Raw genomic sequence first — 19,490 nt, 5'->3', positions numbered from 1 at the left:
GACAGGCGCGCAGAGAGGGCGTGCCCATTTAAGGACTCAGGACGCCAGCGGTAGGCGTCGAATATTTCGAACATTTACCGCGAGTCAGGAGAAGAGGTCGAGCGGAAGACGAGCTCCGTGATATTCGGCTGCTTGGGAGAGGAGTCGGCGTGAAACGGTGAGAAGCCTCTGAGTTCCGAGGCAGTGACAGCGGGGCTCCGCTTCACGCTCGGCGGAACATTTGTTGTCTACCGTTCTGCTCCGACGCTTTGGCAGTCCCCGCTCGAGGGTATCGAGCAATCCCTGAACTCCGGTTCGCTCAGACCCCTGCCAGTCCCCGCTCGAGGGTATCGAGCAATTCCTGAACTCCGGTTCGCTCAGACCCCTGTCAGTCCCCGCTCGAGGGTATCGAGCAATTCCTGAACTCCGGTTCGCTCTGACCCCTGACAGTCCCCACTCAAGGGTTCTCGAGCTGAAGTTCCTAGAACCTGGAACTTAAACCGTGTCCAATCCTCGCTCGAGGAAACAGCGTAACGTTCCCTGGCATTGACCATAGACCAGTCCCCGCTCGAGGGTATCGAGTGAGGTCTATTGCTGAGACCCTTGGCCAGTCCCCGCTCGAGGGTATCGAGTGAGGAATAAGCCGCAGGCGTCTGCCCTCCGTTGGACGCGTGTTAGGACTAACACGCATGCGGAGGACGATTACAAATTATTCATTACACGGATAGAGACTCGAGTGGCATTGTCGGCCATTATTTAGCACGGGGTCCTCTGTTGGAAGGGGCTAGGACTAGCATCGTGCAGAGGACGGTAAATCCGATCCTTTGAACACTCTTGATTTGCTTATAATTTGGCATTTAAACAAGACTGAATAAAGAGCTTGTTAACTTCATATATCGGACTGGCACCTCATTTGTGGGCTAACAGGTGGGGTGTTTGGGTTCCGACTGAGTTACCCGATCCCGAGGAAACACAGGATTACAAGTTGATATGAAAGAATGTTAGTGGTCAACATTTTGTTTGTTTTACGGCGCTCGGAGTTCTGTCTAAAAAGAAATTGTTGAGTAAACCCCCGAATACTAGCTTTACAGGCATCCCAGACAATAGTGCATAGAGTGGAGTTAAGATTAATGTTAATGAAATCTGCAAGATGTAACTTAAGCTGGGAAATAAACCCTGTATTTGATAATAGATGCCTGGGAAAAGAAAACATCCTAGGGCTGGTTTGAATTTGTACTACATTAAACAGGAGCAGGATAGAGTTATGGTCTGAAGTGACCCGTGGTCATAACTCAATAGAACTTCTATTCACAAGTTTATCAGTTGCCCAAGCCATATCAATACGGGAGCAGAGTTTGTGGGGTGCAGAATAGTAAGTATAGCCGGCCACATTAGGATGGATACTACGCCAGATGTCCCTGACATTATGAATGCGTCCTATTTTTAGAATAGAAGCGCGTGATCTACGCATGCGTTGGAAAGCACCGTGTCTAGTAGTATCTTGCTGGTAATCCATAATGCAGTTAAAATCTCCCATAATGACAAGTTCTCCTTCCCACTCCAAAAGTTCCATATTAAGTTGATCAAAAACAGAGTTGTCATCAGAATTTGGGGCGTGAACCACACAAAAAACAAATTTACATTTTTCAATTAATAACTGAACAATGGCCCATCGTCCGTTTTTATCACAAGCAGTTTTACGGATTTCTGCTCTAAAGCGTCTATCTTTTAAAATGGTGACCCCCTCTGATTGAGGCATTTAAAGTTGAGCAAATAATAACCTCGTAACCTAGTTGTCCCAATAACTTTCTATCATTATAAGCAATATGGGTCTCTGATAAAAAAAACAAAATGTGGGTTATAGAGTCTTAATTCCTCTTTAACCAGTCGGTCTTTTATTCTTACTATTAAGACCCGCAACGTTCCAAGCCAAACATTTTAGCCGTAACATAAAAAAAATTATATAAATCTTATCATTCTGCAAATAAAAATCTCCCAATTAATTCCACCATATCTCCTTCTGGAGTTGCTTTTTTCAGAAACGAAACCCCCACACAAACCCACCTCCCAAGAAAGCCACCCCCCTCCCCCGCCCCCTCAACACCCGCGGGAGGGAACACCTCTTTGTGTTCTGCTGCCGCTGGATTGGCAGCAACAATGAGGAGCAGCGTGAGGCTCAACCTACTACCTTACCCAGGAGTAGAAAACCAAAAGAAAAAGCAGAAACAAGAGAAAAGACCAATGAGATACTGAAATAGAGAGAGAAAAAAAGAAAAAAAGTATCATAAGGTCAATAGAAAAATGTGCATTAAGATAAAGATAAGGATAAAAGTAAAAGAAAAAAGATTTCCTAAGCTTCTCTAATCTCTAGATTGAGCAAATGTGGAGAGTGCACTTTCGGCCTCCTTTTCGTCGGTGAAAAAATAAGTACGGCCGCCTTTAATGACTTTAAGACGGGCGGGTTCCTGTTGGAACACTTGCTCCCTCAAGAGATTTGAACGGATAAATAAACTTGCGTAGCTTCCACCGTCTATCAATAGTGGCCTTACTGAGATCAGAACGTACAAAGCAAGACAGGGTCTCATTTGTAACGGGGGAATTAGGCCTTGATTTTTGTGATACTGCCCGTCTCAATAGAAAATTCCCGAAATAAATAAGAAAGGGACGGGGAAATTTACTTTCCTTGTTCCTCTGAACAAGTGGTAACCTATGAACTCTCTGTAGTTGGGAATCCCAGTCCCAGTCGAATAGATCCGGGAATGCTTTCTGAAATAGTTTGACAACATAAGCCCTAGGATCAGCCCCTTCAGGAATACCAAAAAGTCTCAGATTTAATCGTCTTTGGCGGTTTTCTAAGTCTTTGACTTTCAGCTGTAGGGACGTGATCTGGGCATCATGCTGACTCACAACAGATTCTGTACGGACTGACCCTTCTTCTATGTTAACTACCCTGTGTTGTAAATCCTCCATTTCCTGTGAAATCCCCCCCAGCTTAAAAGTCATTTCTTGCAGGGAATTCTGTAGCTTGCTATTGTCATCTCGCAGCTGCAAAAAGTGTTCTTGCGCCTCCTGCCGGTGACTAGTTAAAGTTTGTAAAATGATGTCAAGAGATGAGCCAACAGACCCTTGTCCTCCCGAGGTGGCCGGCTCTGGAACCAAGGCCGAAGAATCAGATATCACAGGAGCTGATGAGGCAGGGGGGATTAATAAAGTAGAGCTGGAGGCAGGGTTAGTGTTATTTAAAATTGTCTTACCTGAAGATATTGACTCAGTAGGTGAGGTCGAAGCAGGACAAAAGGATACAGGAGCCAATTCAGGGGATAGCACTGGAGATATAATATTTATAGAAGGCAATGGCGGTATATTGTCGATAGAAGAAAGGGCCCTCTGGTGAAACGGAGCAGTGTCGAGAGGGATCAAGGTCTGTAGGCCTAGTGCCAGAAAGTCGTAGAGTCATATTTTTCACCAGCCCTTTGGCCTGTATCCATTTCCTAAGAGTGCTTTTTTCCACAAGGAGAATCTTCCAAGGGGGAGGGGCGGCGATTAAAGACGGTGATTTGCAAAACCAAGAACTTTCCCTCTCTTATTCTTGGCTTTTAGCTTTAACTTGGCTTTGTCTCTTCTATCAGCCAGAAATTTGGCAGTATCTGGCGGGGAGCCAGTATCCGCCAAATCCTTGTATTCCTCATTGGAACCGTCTTCGCCAGGTTCTTTTTCTCCCATAACTTGCGGACAATCGGTAGATGTATCAGCTCCTTCAGTAACCAAGCTCAGCGTTTCATCGGGCGTCCCCACCGAGGGGGGGGGGCACACATCTCGGAGGGTCCAGGGCTCACTGTGCCACTGGATTCAAGCTAGCTCGGCTGATGTGGGGTGAAAACTGGAAACTGGCCCCAGGATGCATGTTTCTGGTCCAGGGAGGACATGGCTTGGCATTTCGGGCTGGACTATTCCCATATGGAACAAGGTCAAGACTGATTTGCATATGGCTGGGTCCGAACTGGGATGGCGAAGTGAGCTAAAGAACGATGATGGATTCAACCCAGATCTCTGATTGGCGGTGAGTGTCTAAAAAGTTTCCAAGCTCCATCCATCAACTCCTTGTATTTACTTTGATAGCCCTAAGTTGGCAGGGAAATGCCCAGATGTGGGTCCCTTGCCCACTTTGCCACTGGATTCAAGCTAGCCTGGTGGATGAGGGAACCGTTCCCAGGATGGTTGTTTCCGGTCCAGGGTAGATGTGGCTAGACACTTCGGGCTGGACTGTTCCCATGATGAATTGGGTCAAGACTGATTTGCATATGGATTGGTCTGAACTGGGGTGGCAAAGTGAGCTAAAGAATGATGATAGATTCAACCCAGATCTGTGACTGGGGGTGAGAGTTTGTAAAGTTTCAGCGCTCCGTCTATCATCTCCTTGTGTTTGCAAATATTATTTGTAGCACAGTCATCAGGTAGCTTTGGACAGACCTCTTTGGACTTCAATTCAAGTGGGAGTGGCATTATAGACTAAAAAGACCGTTAGATTCCTCTTCCTCCTGAGATTAGTAGGTCCTAGTTCAGTGGAACTCTACAGGTGTATTTCTTCTTCCTTATTCCTTTGATGAATGCAATAGACCTATTTCTATAGACATACAAACATTAGTTTCCAGTATTCAGTGCGGGTTGAAATAATTGCTAATGTGATAGGGTGTCCCATTACAAGATTTCTGCTGAGAAACGCCTAGGAGTGGTTTTGCATCATGCCCTGTCTCTTATGGACTACACAATATCTCGGATGCTATTCAGATATAGAAATGTGTGAGCTAATTATCCAGGCTTAGAAGCTGTCAAGAACTCTAGGTCTAAACTCTAGTTTGTTTGGGAGTAGGAGATCGGATGTCAGGAGCATGGTAACTTTGTACTAGGAAGGAGAAAGGCAAGGACGGACAGCAGACTGATGTCAAAGGGGAGCAGTGAAGGATCGACTGAATGCAGGGGTGCGGAAACACATCCAAGCAACACTGGAGGACAATGGAAGCGAGAGGATGATGGCAGAACCCATAGAGGCAATGGGAACAACTGCAAAGGAAATTTAAGGCAGAGGAGCGAATGAGTAGCATGACTGGTGCCGTAAATCACCTTGCTCATAACCTAGGGACCACTTGCAGAGAGACACTAATTTCCAGTCAGTTGTGGTAAAGGGAAGGGACTGTGACCATAGGCAGGTAACTGGGTATGCTGGGGAAACCTTTAGTGCAAATTGCAGAATGACGTGGAATTCAAGAGGGGTTATTTGAGCTGCTGAACAAGGTCAGGAAAAGAGAAAGTTGCCGCTCTTCTTGTTGCCTGCTGACTCATTACGTAGGATTTAGTTTCTTTTTCACTGATGATGTTGACTGGGTGTAGCGTAGGAAGAATATCCCGGATTTCCTCTGCAACTCAACTCACATTAAACGTATTTTCTTCAGGCAGAAGACTACACTGGGACAGGTCCACTGGTTTGAAAGATAAGTCAATCATCCACCTCAGTCAGGCTTCTATTTTACTACAATGAATGTACATATCCTCAAATAAATATCTCATCTGGGGCAAGAGGTGGAGGGGTTTGAGAGGGAGTAGTATTGATTACTTATCCGCCACGATTGCAGCTCTCCAGTAAACTTGGTAGCATGATTGCTCCAACATTTCATTATCCTACGTATATACTGATGATACATGCTTATGAATGCAAATCAAAAGGGAGAGAGAGGACTAGGTAAGCTAGTCCGGGTCCCCTGGTTATATGTAGAAATATCAATATAGGACTAGCTAGGTTGTGTTAGTGAGACTCAGGAGGTACATCTGTGGGCAAACCATTAGGTTTGGTCATGAAGCCCTCACACACCAACCTAGTTGGTGTCATGCTTCATCATCGGGCCCACCACAGTGACACCGAATGTGTCCCGGTTGTGCTGCGACTCCATGTGGTCCACATAGGACGTAGGAGCTCTTAATACACTCCACATCGTCCACAAGCCTTTTTATCTTGCTAACAGGGGCCCAGATATTAAAATTTACCTTTCACCCTTGGGAACTGGGACCACCTGTATAGCTTTTAACTTTTCACGTTCATACTCACCAATCACTGCACACTCAGTAAGCATACCAGCTCCTCAGTAATCTGGAGTCGCAGCACACCCGGGACACATTCGGTGTCACTGTGGTGGGCCCGATGATGAAGCATGACACCAACTAGGTTGGTGTGTGAGGGCTTCATGACCAAACCTAATGGTTTGCCCACAGATGTACCTCCTGAGTCTCACTAACACAACCTAGCTAGTCCTATATTGATATTTCTACATGCTTATGAATGCCATTGAGATGGTGAAAAATTCTGTCTTGATATCTTTCATCAGGCCTGATAATGAAGGCTGCGCTGGGATGAGGTCTAGGCTTTAGCTATGATAACAGGCATGCCGCTGGCTGCAAGGTTAAAAATAAGCTTGCCTTGGACCTGACTGGCATTGTCTATTTGTTTGTAGAGCATTGACTGATTAGTGCTCATCTGAGGGGGTTTTGTCACAGGGATCCTCGGTGGGGGATTGTCAGCTATGGGTGGGGTAGCAGCACACCTAATATGGTGTTTAGGGTCCAGAGTGTGCTAATCGTGCCTTGGCAAGGCGGTGGTGCTAGCACTGTTTCCAGGGTCAGTTGGAGACTGCTGAGTGGGAGTGGAGCTGCTGGGGTAATTGTGGTGGTCGGAGACCTCAGCACAGAGGAGAAAGCGTACCTATTTGCTAGAGTTTTCTTTTGGGATCACTGGACTGTAGCTATCCTGGAACTGGAACTCTTGGCGAACACAGCAGGCTGTTGATTCTGAGGCTTCCTTCGCTGTCTAAATTTGGTGGCCACACTCAGCCTGTTGGAGGAGGTAGGGCCTGACTCAGTGTGGGCTGTTTTGAAGGAACAGACCCAGAACATATCAATTTCCTACACTGCATTGCTGACAGTTAACTGTTGATGTTCCAGGGTTATATGTTTTTAATGTTGCTGGTTTCAGGTGTGCTGGTGTGGACTGCAAAGTCCTGTCTGCTTACCTAATTGCCATATATAACAAAAGGGGAGTAGAGAGGGAACGTGTCAACACGGGGCGGATTCGATCACCCCGACTATAGTTAATAAACAAGTAGAATCCACCCATACAGGGTAGGTCTAGGATTGGATGTGTTTTCTACAATGGTAGGAAGCACATAGTGTTCTTTAAATACCCCTCACACACCAAAAGGGCCCTTGGTGTCATGCTTCAGCATAGGGGTCTTCGCGTCCCTCTACGGAACACGGCGTTCTGCTAACCAACGAATACGCGGGAGCACTGATGTAATCACTATATGTGGTGTGCGAGGGTAGTGAGTGGTAGGGTCAGATGTGAATGGATACGGGAGTATTAAAAAATACCTGGCATGTGTGGGCTAAAAAGAGTTTTAATATACCTCCGTGCTGGTATTGTTAAAAATGTTGTGGTGGAGGCTTTTGTATTTAATGTACATTACCTCGTGTGTGCGTCGACAGGTTTCAAAGCATAAAGCTTCTTCTTCAGGACGGGGTTCACAGATCCCTGCCCTACTCACATGTGACAGTATAGTACCGTCTCTACATAAATAATATGTGTAGAACATAGCCAAATGTGCCTATTATGGTAATTGGCCTTGAACAAGGTTGTGCCTTCAATGTGGAATTGCTAAAATGAAGCCAGTGGCATCATGAGCCTATGAAAACGAAGGGGACCCAGTGTATAATAGCACTATGAGTAGTGGTACTACCTGCTACATCGTCCGTTCTGCGGCTCCGTGGTATTTAAAGAACACTATGTGCTTCCCACCATTCTAGGAAACACATACAATCCTAGACCTACCCTGCATGGGTGGATTCTACTTGCTTACCTAATTGTTCACTGTACTTGGGTATTGTCCTGCTTTGAGAGAAGACAGTGATGACTGTTTGGAACCAATTACGTGAATTTTGTGGTTTGGCCTAGTTTCGGTTTTATTATAGTGTTTTTACAGACTTCGGGCAGAGGAAGGGGCACTAAGTATTTTAGTTGGCATCCCCATGGGGAAAGTGGACAACTAACTATTAAAACTTTAATTCCTGTGACAGAGCCGAACGCTCCGTTGAAGGACAGGAGGTGAATTTTAATCCTTGTCCGGGGCCTGTGGACATTAAAGATATGTTCTCAAATGATGATAGAAGAACTGAAGGTGTAATCACTAAACTTGATTCCCTGATTATAAGGCTGATTATATTCGGGCTCAACTGGACAAGCGGAGAGACAGAATTAGCAGTTTAAAGGATCGCCAACCTTGATGACACTGGAGCAGCCACAACTAATTCTACTGGCAAATTGTGAGACCCGATGCTATAGGCAAAGTTTAAGGATCTGGAGGGGCACCCCAGGAGGAACAACATTTGTATCATGGGTATAGAAGAATACGACAGTGAAAATGTAAAGGACTTTGTGGAGATTCGCCTGTTTGCTGATCCCTTTTTCGTGGCTCACTTTGCTGGTCAGAGAGCACACTGCTCATTGGCGACAAACCAGCTTTAGGCAAGCTTCGCTTGTTCATAATTGCTAGGCTTCTGAATTTTAGAAACAGAGACCACTTTCGTCATATTGCACAAGAAGATTCAATGCTGCTAACAAGGATCTATAGTGCTGATGTTCACAGATTCCCCGTCTGTATAGGCGGCTTGTGAAAATATCCCCTCCAGTAAATAAAGTAGTGCACGCCAAGATGATCGAGTACAGCATGTTATTGCAGTCTGAGCTTTGTGCCAAGGTTGGGGGGGGAAAGCTCAGTCCTGTAGCTTGGAGGAAGGCTTTGTGCAGTGCCACGTCTTGGACGGGATGCCTCCTCGGATGGTGAGGAGTTACTGAATCCATGGGTCTAGGGCTAGTTTGTGATTTTTCTTAGGCTGTGTGTGTACACGTCTGTAGAGCTACCAGAGTAGGGTGGTAAGTGGAGTTGGCTATTAAGGGGATAGGGAGAAGTGATGGTCTCCTAAATATATCACCTAGTATTAAGACCTGTCCACTTGTGATACTATTGAGGTGCAAGCCAGAGGCTGATCATCCATTTCACTCACAGAAAGAGAAAAATATTTCTTATATGTTGTTGCCAGCAAAGCAAGCGATTCATGCACAATAGGAGCTGGTGAGGGTGTCTGCCACAAAGGCCAGGTTACATAATCGGAGGTCGTTTTTGAGAACGAGGAAACTGATAAAGGCTGAACAGGAAAGAAAATAGGACTTCAGGAAATACATGAGTGTACATGTGACCCATTCCCAACAAATTTAGACAATTACATTGCCCAAAACAGGTAACCGTGCTAAATATCTTGTAGCCCATTGATACCCATGGCACAGCCTAGCCAAGAATAAGAGACATAACACCTTACAAAATCTTAGGTCAGAATGGATAACGCAAGTAGCTGAATTTCGATAGACGTTCCTGTTGCTCAATACAAATGATACGACCATTTTTTAAAAAAATTTTTTTGAAAACCTTTATTGTGCAGATATAGCTGACAAATACGGGCCTACAACCCATCGGGCCGGCCACCACACTGTATTAGCACATAGGCCAGGAAAGAAACTCCAGCAGGTCTCCGATATGATACGACCATTTTTAAGTGGCATAGTTTCGAACATCTGCTTTACAACATACCATGTAATGTGCTATACAAAACATTTGAAGTTATATCAGAGGTTGGAATATCATTAGCTTTGCACTTTTTAGAAACATTCAAGCTTGTAAAATAAAGTCGTTTTAACTATGCTAAAACATATAGCGAGAGCAATTTAAACTACATGTATTTTCAACGTACGGGTTAGTTTAATAAACTGAACCAGCATAGAACATAACGATCGTTTAGACACAAACCAGCAGTTAAGAACATTCTAAAATGGCCGCTAAATTCACAGCCCTCCAACGTGTGATTTTAAAACCAGAATGTTAAATCTTTTGTCCCCCATTAAGTAGCGAATAGTTTACTTTGATCAACATGTATTTGGTTACATGTATTGCAAACCAACATGTCCGCCAGTGTGGTAGCGTGACTTCCCCATAAACATAGAAGAAGTATTACGCTGTGTTGCTCCCTGTGTACTCTGTGAAACTCCACTACAAGCACACGTGAGCCAGCCAACACTTCCAGGATCTAGTGATGGCTCTGGAGGTGGACCGCCAACGTCCCAACTCTTCTCAATCAGAGGGTAAGTTGTGACATCTATGAGTAGATTAGGCTAAGCGAGAGCAATCCCTGGTCGGCCCATGTGCGTGATAGTGTGGTAGCCATACGGTCACTGGACAGTGGGAAGGGGTACTGTGCGACGACTCGTACACGCTGAGCCCAGTTCTGCAGTCATAGAGCCCAGGTTTTCAGATCATTCGTAGGCACCCACAGCAGGGTTTCTAAAGCTTAAGCTATAAACGAATTATATACCTGGCAGATAGACAGGATAATAGATTGTTTGTAAAACATGTTTATAATCTATTTCTCTAGCTCATAGCCTAATCGCATACGAATTTTAGGCTCTTAAGAAACGTACAATAGGAGGCATTTTAATTTGTAACAACAGTACCCAGCCTTAACCGTGCTAACTGGTCTCTTCCTAATCAAATAAATGACGAATGTTGTAAAAATGTGCTGGATAAATGGGGGTTATAGGTCTACTAACACAAAAAAACAGCTAGTGCTCACGTAGTCTGCTCTGGTGTTACTGAGGAATAAAGCATTCACTCCAGGAATATGTGTTTTAGTGGCATGGTCACAGGTTTGAATCCCTTTGACTCCACTCAGCCTTTCATCTTTCAGAAGTTGATATGGGAGTGCTATTTAGTTTGGAAACAATAAACACTTTTTACGTGTATCACAAACCAATATGTCCGCCAGTGTGGTAGCGTGACTTCCTCGTAAACATAGAAGAAGTACTATGCGGTGTTGCTCCCTGTTTACTCTGTAAAACACCACTATAAGCACATGTAAGCCAGCCAACTCTAAGGGCTTGCCCCCTGTCCTGAAGTCTCAGGACCGTCAAAGACTTCCTTCAAGCCTGCAACAGCACCTAGACTCTCATCCGTGAGTCCTGCCAAGTGGTGTCTTTCCAGTCAGGAGCCCTTGAAAGTTGATATCTGCTGTGCTGATCCATGAAAATGGACACATTGATGACTTTTCGCAGATCGGAAACCGACACATCTCCCTTCTATGCCGACACGGCTGGGGCTTGATGACATCACTTCGGACTGCGCTGTTTGACGATGGACTGTGCGGCTCAACGACAACGCACCGCATGCATTCTAAAGGGGTTTGTCGACAAAGCCTTCATCGACTGCGCGGATTGGAACTGATGCATTGCCTACATCCTCGGGATCGACAACGCCTCGCCTCAACTGCTCCTCTCATTGAGTCTTTGATGTCGACGCTTCATCAATCCAAGGTACTTTTTCAGCAGGACCTGCACAAGTCCTGTGGCCGGCCAGCCCTCGATGGCGGTCAATATTTCAAAATACAAGAACAGCCCATATGTCCCTGTGAACTGGGTATTAGCTATAAAGCTTGTTACAATGGTTCACAAGGAACTTATTCAAAGAATAATACGATTTGAGCAGGTAAATACTTTTGCTGTGATTCAATCATAAGACGGAAGAATACGAGTAGAGTATCCACGTAAATCAGATAAGAACGATAATAATTCCTAAATTCAGAAACATATATTAGCTTGCAAAATTAACTGATTTTGCTCACTTCAGTCGAAATGAGAAACATATTTATTTATTTACTTTACTCATGCCTCCTCTCCCACCACTCCTCTGAAAGGCCTGTGACTGTTTACCCTAGTAGGACGCATTCTGAGTTACCCTGGTTTTATTGGGGGAGGGGGGGATTAAGACACAAATCTCTGGTGAATTGCCTAACCAACTTTTAAGCTACAAAGAGTGGCTAAAGTACTCGTCCATTGTGAAGTTCATAGTGGACCAGCAAGAATAACTTTCCATACCACAGTACTTATAAGGGAAGCACAACATAGCAGCTGGTTCCCTCTATAGGATACAGACGGGGAATGAGCCCAATGACATCACCTCAAGGGAGGGAGACCTACATTTTATTGCTAGATGCAAACTACAGACTTCGAGACAACGGTTTGAATGCAATTAGGACGAGTGAAGGCCGATGCTGGAGTTCCTGGCCCAGGAGCGACTCTAGAAAGATACACCAAGGTGACGTTAGTCTGTCAAGAGGTGGATGATTGAATTAACCTCTTGTGCAACCAATGACAAAACAGAGCACTAGCAACACAACTGTTTTCCTCCGAGCGCCCACTTCAACCGCTAGGTAAAGCTGTACATTGACAAAACAAGCATTTACAATGCAACGGTTTCGCCTTTGGAAAAGTTAGAGCTATTGGCAATGTAAAGGACAATGCCATTTATTTATCTGTTTTCAAAACCAACACATAAATACAAATTTTTTCATTTACAATGCCAATAGCTCAAACATTTCCAAAGGCGAAACCGTTGCATTGTAAATGCTTGTTTGTTCTTGTAGTTACATCTTAGTACTATTACACAAAGTATATTTCCTGAACGGCTAACTTCCTATAATGGAATTTGGTCAAGCACGTTAAATGGGCAGGTGTACGGGAGGAGGGGGCATCTTCGCGGTCTTGTGCTCGGTTTGGAGTTCAGGGATCTCTGTCTTCCAAGAAGGGGGGGAAAAGGGGGGGGACAGATCAATTAACAACTCAAAAGTGAAAGTGAAAGGCGGCAGAAATCTCCAGCTGGAAAGCACTTATCTGAGAGACATTGGGACTCAGGGGAAAAGAGACACTCGGAGACAGGACGGAAAGAGAAGCCCAGGAAGGGGCGGGGCCACGGGGTGGAAGAGACCCCTGTTGTTGTACGAGACAGAGAAACAGACACCCGCCTTAAAGGAAATGCAGTTCAAGTGGGCATAAGACCTGAGAAACAGGAAGAGACAGCCATGCTGGGGATGAGTCGGCCACCAAGGGACTGAGAGATTCATTTTTATGTAGAGACACCGGGGTAGGCAAACAGACACCCCATGAGGCAAGGAGACATGCAGCCAGGGTACAGACAGCAAAGCGGCTTTGAAAACGACCATTAGGGAGAGATACTCACACCCAGAAATTAAGTCCCCCCCAGTGCAGAGACTCACCCGCAGCAGCACTCAGCAGCAGAGACAGTTTGTAGATCGTGGACAGCTGCGCCATCTCGAGAATGCTGAAGAAAGGACGCAGGAGACGTGTGATCCTCTGCTTCCAAGTCAAGCTGCCTCCGACGCTTGGCGTGTCAACACTGGCGATGCGTCCTGCGCTGGTGTCTGTCTTCCGTGTGCCCCGACTGTACTGTTGTCGCTGCTGCAGTGCCCGCCCACTCAGGTACGCAAGCACTGCCACGAGGCGTATCTTGTTGCTGTGCAAGTAATGCCAGAGAACTCAAGGCGGCGCATGGTGTGCTGCAGGCTCAGAAACTGCATCATCTAATCTCGATGGCTGATGTGCCTCGAAAGTGGGAAGGAGGCGTGGAAATACCTTGACAGCAACAATTTACTGTGATTGTATTGAAGAGGGTGTGACACTGACTCCGCCCTCCAGCGAAACCTAAAAAAGTGTCACAAAGGCGTACTGTGGAGACCGCTAGCGTCTACGTCTCAGAAAGGTGTACAAAGTCACTCAGTGGCCTTTACCCACGCGGACGTTGTGTCCCATATCTATATTTTGAGGTTCAGAAAAAAAAAACTTCTATGCACAATACATAGTAGCGTCTGCGTAATTCTATAGGCTCTGGAGAGGATATGGGTATAGCTAAATCTGCAGAATGTAAAACCTGGGGTCCTGAATTTCAATCCCAGCTTCAGCAATTGACCAACAGAAATTAAGTGATTCTAAGTGAATCGCTATCTCACAGGGCCTCAAATTGCAAAACAGTATAATGTGAATAAGCAAAGCCCAAATGCTCATTTTGTTGTTTATTACTTGCCGAGGCACTGTATTGGCTCAGTGGTAACTGGATTTCCGAGACCCAGTCGAGTCTCAGTAGGAACCCATAGACAATTCTATCTGTGGACAGAATTTTATTTCGAGTTTATTTTAGAACAAACATGTTCAGTGTGACAGTAGGTGTCTGGTAAAGATCTACAGACTAGCACTGCCAGTTAGCGTTAAAAAGTACCCCGAGGGGTACAACTGGGAGCTGCTCATCACTGTAAAGTGAAACTGTGAATTATTTTCTTTCAGCTATCTAAGGAAAGCACTGCCACGAGGCGTATCTTGTTGCTGTGCTAGTAATGCCAGAGAACTCAAGGCGGCGCATGGTGTGCTGCAGGCTCAGAAACTGCATCATCTAATCTCGATGGCTGATGTGCCTCGAAAGTGGGAAGGAGGCGTGGAAATACCTTGACAGCAACAATTTACTGTGATTGTATTGAAGAGGGTGTGACACTGACTCCGCCCTCCAGCGAAACCTAAAAAAGTGTCACAAAGGCGTACTGTGGAGACCGCTAGCGTCTACGTCTCAGAAAGGTGTACAAAGTCACTCAGTGGCCTTTACCCACGCGGACGTTGTGTCCCATATCTATATTTTGAGGTTCAGAAAAAAAAAACTTCTATGCACAATACATAGTAGCGTCTGCGTAATTCTATAGGCTCTGGAGAGGATATGGGTATAGCTAAATCTGCAGAATGTAAAACCTGGGGTCCTGAATTTCAATCCCAGCTTCAGCAATTGACCAACAGAAATTAAGTGATTCTAAGTGAATCGCTATCTCACAGGGCCTCAAATTGCAAAACAGTATAATGTGAATAAGCAAAGCCCAAATGCTCATTTTGTTGTTTATTACTTGCCGAGGCACTGTATTGGCTCAGTGGTAACTGGATTTCCGAGACCCAGTCGAGTCTCAGTAGGAACCCATAGACAATTCTATCTGTGGACAGAATTTTATTTCGAGTTTATTTTAGAACAAACATGTTCAGTGTGACAGTAGGTGTCTGGTAAAGATCTACAGACTAGCACTGCCAGTTAGCGTTAAAAAGTACCCCGAGGGGTACAACTGGGAGCTGCTCATCACTGTAAAGTGAAACTGTGAATTATTTTCTTTCAGCTATCTAAGGAAAGCACTGCCACGAGGCGTATCTTGTTGCTGTGCTAGTAATGCCAGAGAACTCAAGGCGGCGCATGGTGTGCTGCAGGCTCAGAAACTGCATCATCTAATCTCGATGGCTGATGTGCCTCGAAAGTGGGAAGGAGGCGTGGAAATACCTTGACAGCAACAATTTACTGTGATTGTATTGAAGAGGGTGTGACACTGACTCCGCCCTCCAGCGAAACCTAAAAAAGTGTCACAAAGGCGTACTGTGGAGACCGCTAGCGTCTACGTCTCAGAAAGGTGTACAAAGTCACTCAGTGGCCTTTACCCACGCGGACGTTGTGTCCCATATCTATATTTTGAGGTTCAGAAAAAAAAAACTTCTATGCACAATACATAGTAGCGTCTGCGTAATTCTATAGGCTCTGGAGAGGATATGGGTATAGCTAAATCTGCAGAATGTAAAACCTGGGGTCCTGAATTTCAATCCCAGCTTCAGCAATTGACCAACAGAAATTAAGTGATTCTAAGTGAATCGCTATCTCACAGGGCCTCAAATTGCAAAACAGTATAATGTGAATAAGCAAAGCCCAAATGCTCATTTTGTTGTTTATTACTTGCCGAGGCACTGTATTGGCTCAGTGGTAACTGGATTTCCGAGACCCAGTCGAGTCTCAGTAGGAACCCATAGACAATTCTATCTGTGGACAGAATTTTATTTCGAGTTTATTTTAGAACAAACATGTTCAGTGTGACAGTAGGTGTCTGGTAAAGATCTACAGACTAGCACTGCCAGTTAGCGTTAAAAAGTACCCCGAGGGGTACAACTGGGAGCTGCTCATCACTGTAAAGTGAAACTGTGAATTATTTTCTTTCAGCTATCTAAGGCCTGCTACGTGCACCCGCAGAGCAAGTCTGAACACAGTGTGGTTCTTGTTCTTTATGCAATGTTTGTAATCTGAGAAAAAATATTCAATAAACCGATTTTGAAAAAAAAAAAGTACCCCGAGATGTTATCGAATAGCCTCACCAGCACGCGCAAACGCAAGCATCCGACAAAGTCATTCTTGCGGAATCCCGGTAATTAACATAGAAATGCAAATTAAAAAAAGACACGTCAGAAAAATATTTTATCGGGTCACTGGAAATAGATCACCAAGGGCCCACTGCCAGAAGTCGACTCATTAATTAACATGAAGTGCATGAAGGCCCTTCCTTTCTTATGACAGCATCCCTCCTCCAACAGAGATACAGCGCTTATGTAACAAAAAATCAACAATAATACAACGTCGCTGATCTCATCAAACTTAATCCCGGCCGCTTCTTGAATCCAGGTCACTCTGTGCGGACGGAGCTTCGCGTTGTGACTTCCATTCCCGAATTAAATAAACATAGATTTTCAAAGTAAGAGCACCCGATGCACTACTAAGGACACCGACGAAGGCAGATGACGCCATGTGCTCTTACTGCACAGTAGGATGCTTGCTGGGTGTAATTTCACAGCGCAGTGCTGCACGTCAATAACAAAGAATGCACAGTAATTCCAGAACACACAAACTCCGTCTAAATCACCGACGTGTTGTTTACCAAACAGAGAGAAACGTTAATTTTGCTAAGCAGGACGAATATTCTCCCATGTCTTCTACGTAAGCCCTCATTTACTGAAGTTAGTCTTCTGGCCAGCGCCATCTGAGAGGACACGGACGGCGGGAGGGGGCGGGAGAGGACACGGACGGCGGGAGGGGGCGGGAGAAGACACGGACGGCGGGAGGGGGCGGGAGAGGACACGGACGGCGGGAGAGGACACGGACGGCGGGAAACGTGCACAGGACAGCGAGGGGGGGGCGGAAAGGCACACGGAGGGGGCGGGAATGGACAGACTTTCAGTGAAAGGGGAGGGAACGGGAAAAAACGTAACTCCGCCCTGGGAAAAAATCTCGGGAACGCCCCCGAATCTGGTCCGGCCTTGACGGACAGATCTCTGTTCCAATGGCTAGCCTCCATTTATGGAGCTAGCCAATGGGACAGGGGGGCGTATTCCAGAGTCCTTACTGAAATGAAGAGATTTCTCTGGAGGCGGAGCTAAGAGCTCCGCCCTCCAGCGAAACCTAAAAAGAAACAAAGACTTTTGAAATAGCTTTGCTAAGTAGCTATTTAAAATGGTGAAAACTGCTTTTTGGCTCATTTTTCTATGCTCAAAAACAAGTTGCACAATACCTGCATCTATGCCTCTCCAAAATCGTTCCGATTAATGGACAATGGAGGAGTGAGGGATAGATGGCATACAAAACAACAAACGAATTTGTTCCTAATAAATATATCAGGATACCGTTGATGATAAAGTGTTCACATCTTAGTATGTAAGCAGGCTGCGCTTTTGGGAGTGAGTGATGAATCCAGCTCTGCAGGCAGCAGTGACACAGTCGTATTTGGTGGTGGTGCTGAGCATTAATGAGCAAGACAATGGCTTGAATGTTGGTCATTTTCAATGGGTGAAGTGCACAACAGTATCTGATTAGACATTGATCCTAAAAATCAGTAAGTCCATTAAGGCCCCCAACACGGGATGGAGTATATGGTAATCCATCACTTGAAAAAGGAATTTCTTCAATCATAAAGAAAGCACATTCAAAGCATAGCTACAACCGGATGCCAAATAAAAAGCTAGATGAAAAACTGCATGAAATCATGTCGGTTCACCCTATACCATACCTGAATTTCGGTTAAATTAAGACATAAATACTGAGTTAATATAATTTGATTGACCAAAAAAAGTAGATGTGCGTGATTTAATGACTGCTACTCCTTTGACCCTATGTGTTGAACGATTCCTGATTCTGGTGGCTGCCCCAATGTGTTGAAGTATTTCATTAAAACTGGAAAGTTTAACGAAATCTGCGAATGAGCACTGCATTTTCAGCGTTATTTAATTATTTGCTTTTATAATACCGCTGCTTTTGTCATATACTTAGTTCTGTTGCATTCTTGTAGCAATGGAAGAAGGCGAGGAAGCAAAGGAACCACAAAAGGCTCTTGCTGTGGGCTCTGTAGTCCACGTCGATGACCTCACCGAGGAGCTGACGTGCTCCGTCTGCCTGGAGCTCTTCCGGGACCCCGTCATCCTGCCGTGTGGACACAACTTCTGCCGCGTCTGCATCGATGGCTCCTGTGAAGGCGAGGGGAGCTGCTCCTGTCCAATCTGCAGAGCAGAGTTCGAATCCGGAAGGTACACTCCAATTGCGGCTCTTGCCAACCTGGTGGAAAGAGTGAGTGGGGCAATCGTAGACGGGAAAGAGTGTGGAGAGCGGTGCAGCAAGGAGCAGTGTAAGGTCCACCAGGAGAAACTGAAGCTTTTTTGTAAGGACGATGGAGTCCTGGCTTGTGTCATCTGCCGGTATGCGCTCAAGCACGCCAACCACAGCTTCCTGCCCATCCAAGACGCAGGGAGTATGTATAGGGTAAGTGTACAGTTGTGGGTCAGAGACCTCGTCTCAAGGTACAAGGCTGGCATTTACAAAAAGATAGTTTGCTTACAGGTTTAGTTTGTTAGGCATAAGATGCTGCACCAGGAGCAGATGTTGTCAGTTGTGTCTTCTGTGGTTCGGCAACCACCAGGACCTCCTTTAACGTGACACATTTGTGTTGAGCTGAATTTAATGACAGATATATACTGAGGAAAGCAAATAATCTACACATCATCCTTCTCCACCACAATACACACTGAGGGAAGGGAAAATCACCTCTCATTAATAGACCGAGAAACTGAGAAGTCGAGGAGCAACACTCAACTAAATCATAAAAATACCAAGACACATCCCTAAAACGGCAATCTGCACATTTCATCTCCTTATCTGATTCCACATCGCCATTCCTCGAGATAAGGGTGTATTAGACATATGCAGAAGAAAGCTCCAAGCTCATACCTAATTTCATTGCACACACCCTGGACTGGCAAGCACTTTCCTTGGTACTTATGCGCGTTTGCGCGGAGGGACTTATGGCCTCATTTTTCAACTTCCGGTTGGCCGGCTAGGTCTGCGATCTAGTGGTTCCACACTTCCTCCCCTCCTGCCTATTTAAAGCAGGAAGGGGCGCGGATGCGCAGCAGACTCACGCAGCGGCGTGCCAAAGGTAAGCCAATCTGCGCCAGTCAGCCGACAGGACCCCTGCCCGTTTTATTAAAGCTTTTGATAGGTAAGGAAACTAAGCCTGGTCTACTCTAACTATGGCCACATGGCATTACTCCAGTCAAGAGCTAAAATTAGTAAATGAACCTATCACTTTTAAACCTAAAACACTATCAGATATTGAGGCGCTACTTGCACCTACATCATTTTCAATGAACCCATGACCTCCTCCACTCCTCAGGTAAACATAACAGGGGA

General features: G+C 45.4%; 1 protein-coding gene across 1 annotated transcript in view; it reads left to right on the top strand.

The window, feature by feature from the left end:
• Positions 1 to 19,490, top strand: part of LOC144768730 (zinc-binding protein A33-like) — a 271,971-nt gene that overhangs the window by 19,514 nt on the left and 232,967 nt on the right. The window contains exon 2 of the mRNA XM_078652609.1: positions 18,097 to 18,563. Coding sequence (XP_078508735.1) covers positions 18,099 to 18,563 — 465 coding nt within the window. The 5' untranslated portion in view covers positions 18,097 to 18,098. The remainder of the gene's footprint in view (positions 1 to 18,096; positions 18,564 to 19,490) is intronic.

The sequence above is a fragment of the Lissotriton helveticus genome, chromosome 7 (genome assembly GCF_964261635.1).
Source record: "Lissotriton helveticus chromosome 7, aLisHel1.1, whole genome shotgun sequence".
Classification (NCBI taxonomy): Eukaryota; Metazoa; Chordata; class Amphibia; order Caudata; family Salamandridae; genus Lissotriton; species Lissotriton helveticus.
Note: the sequence above shows the minus strand (reverse complement) of the source record. Positions and strands in the feature narration are given on the sequence as shown.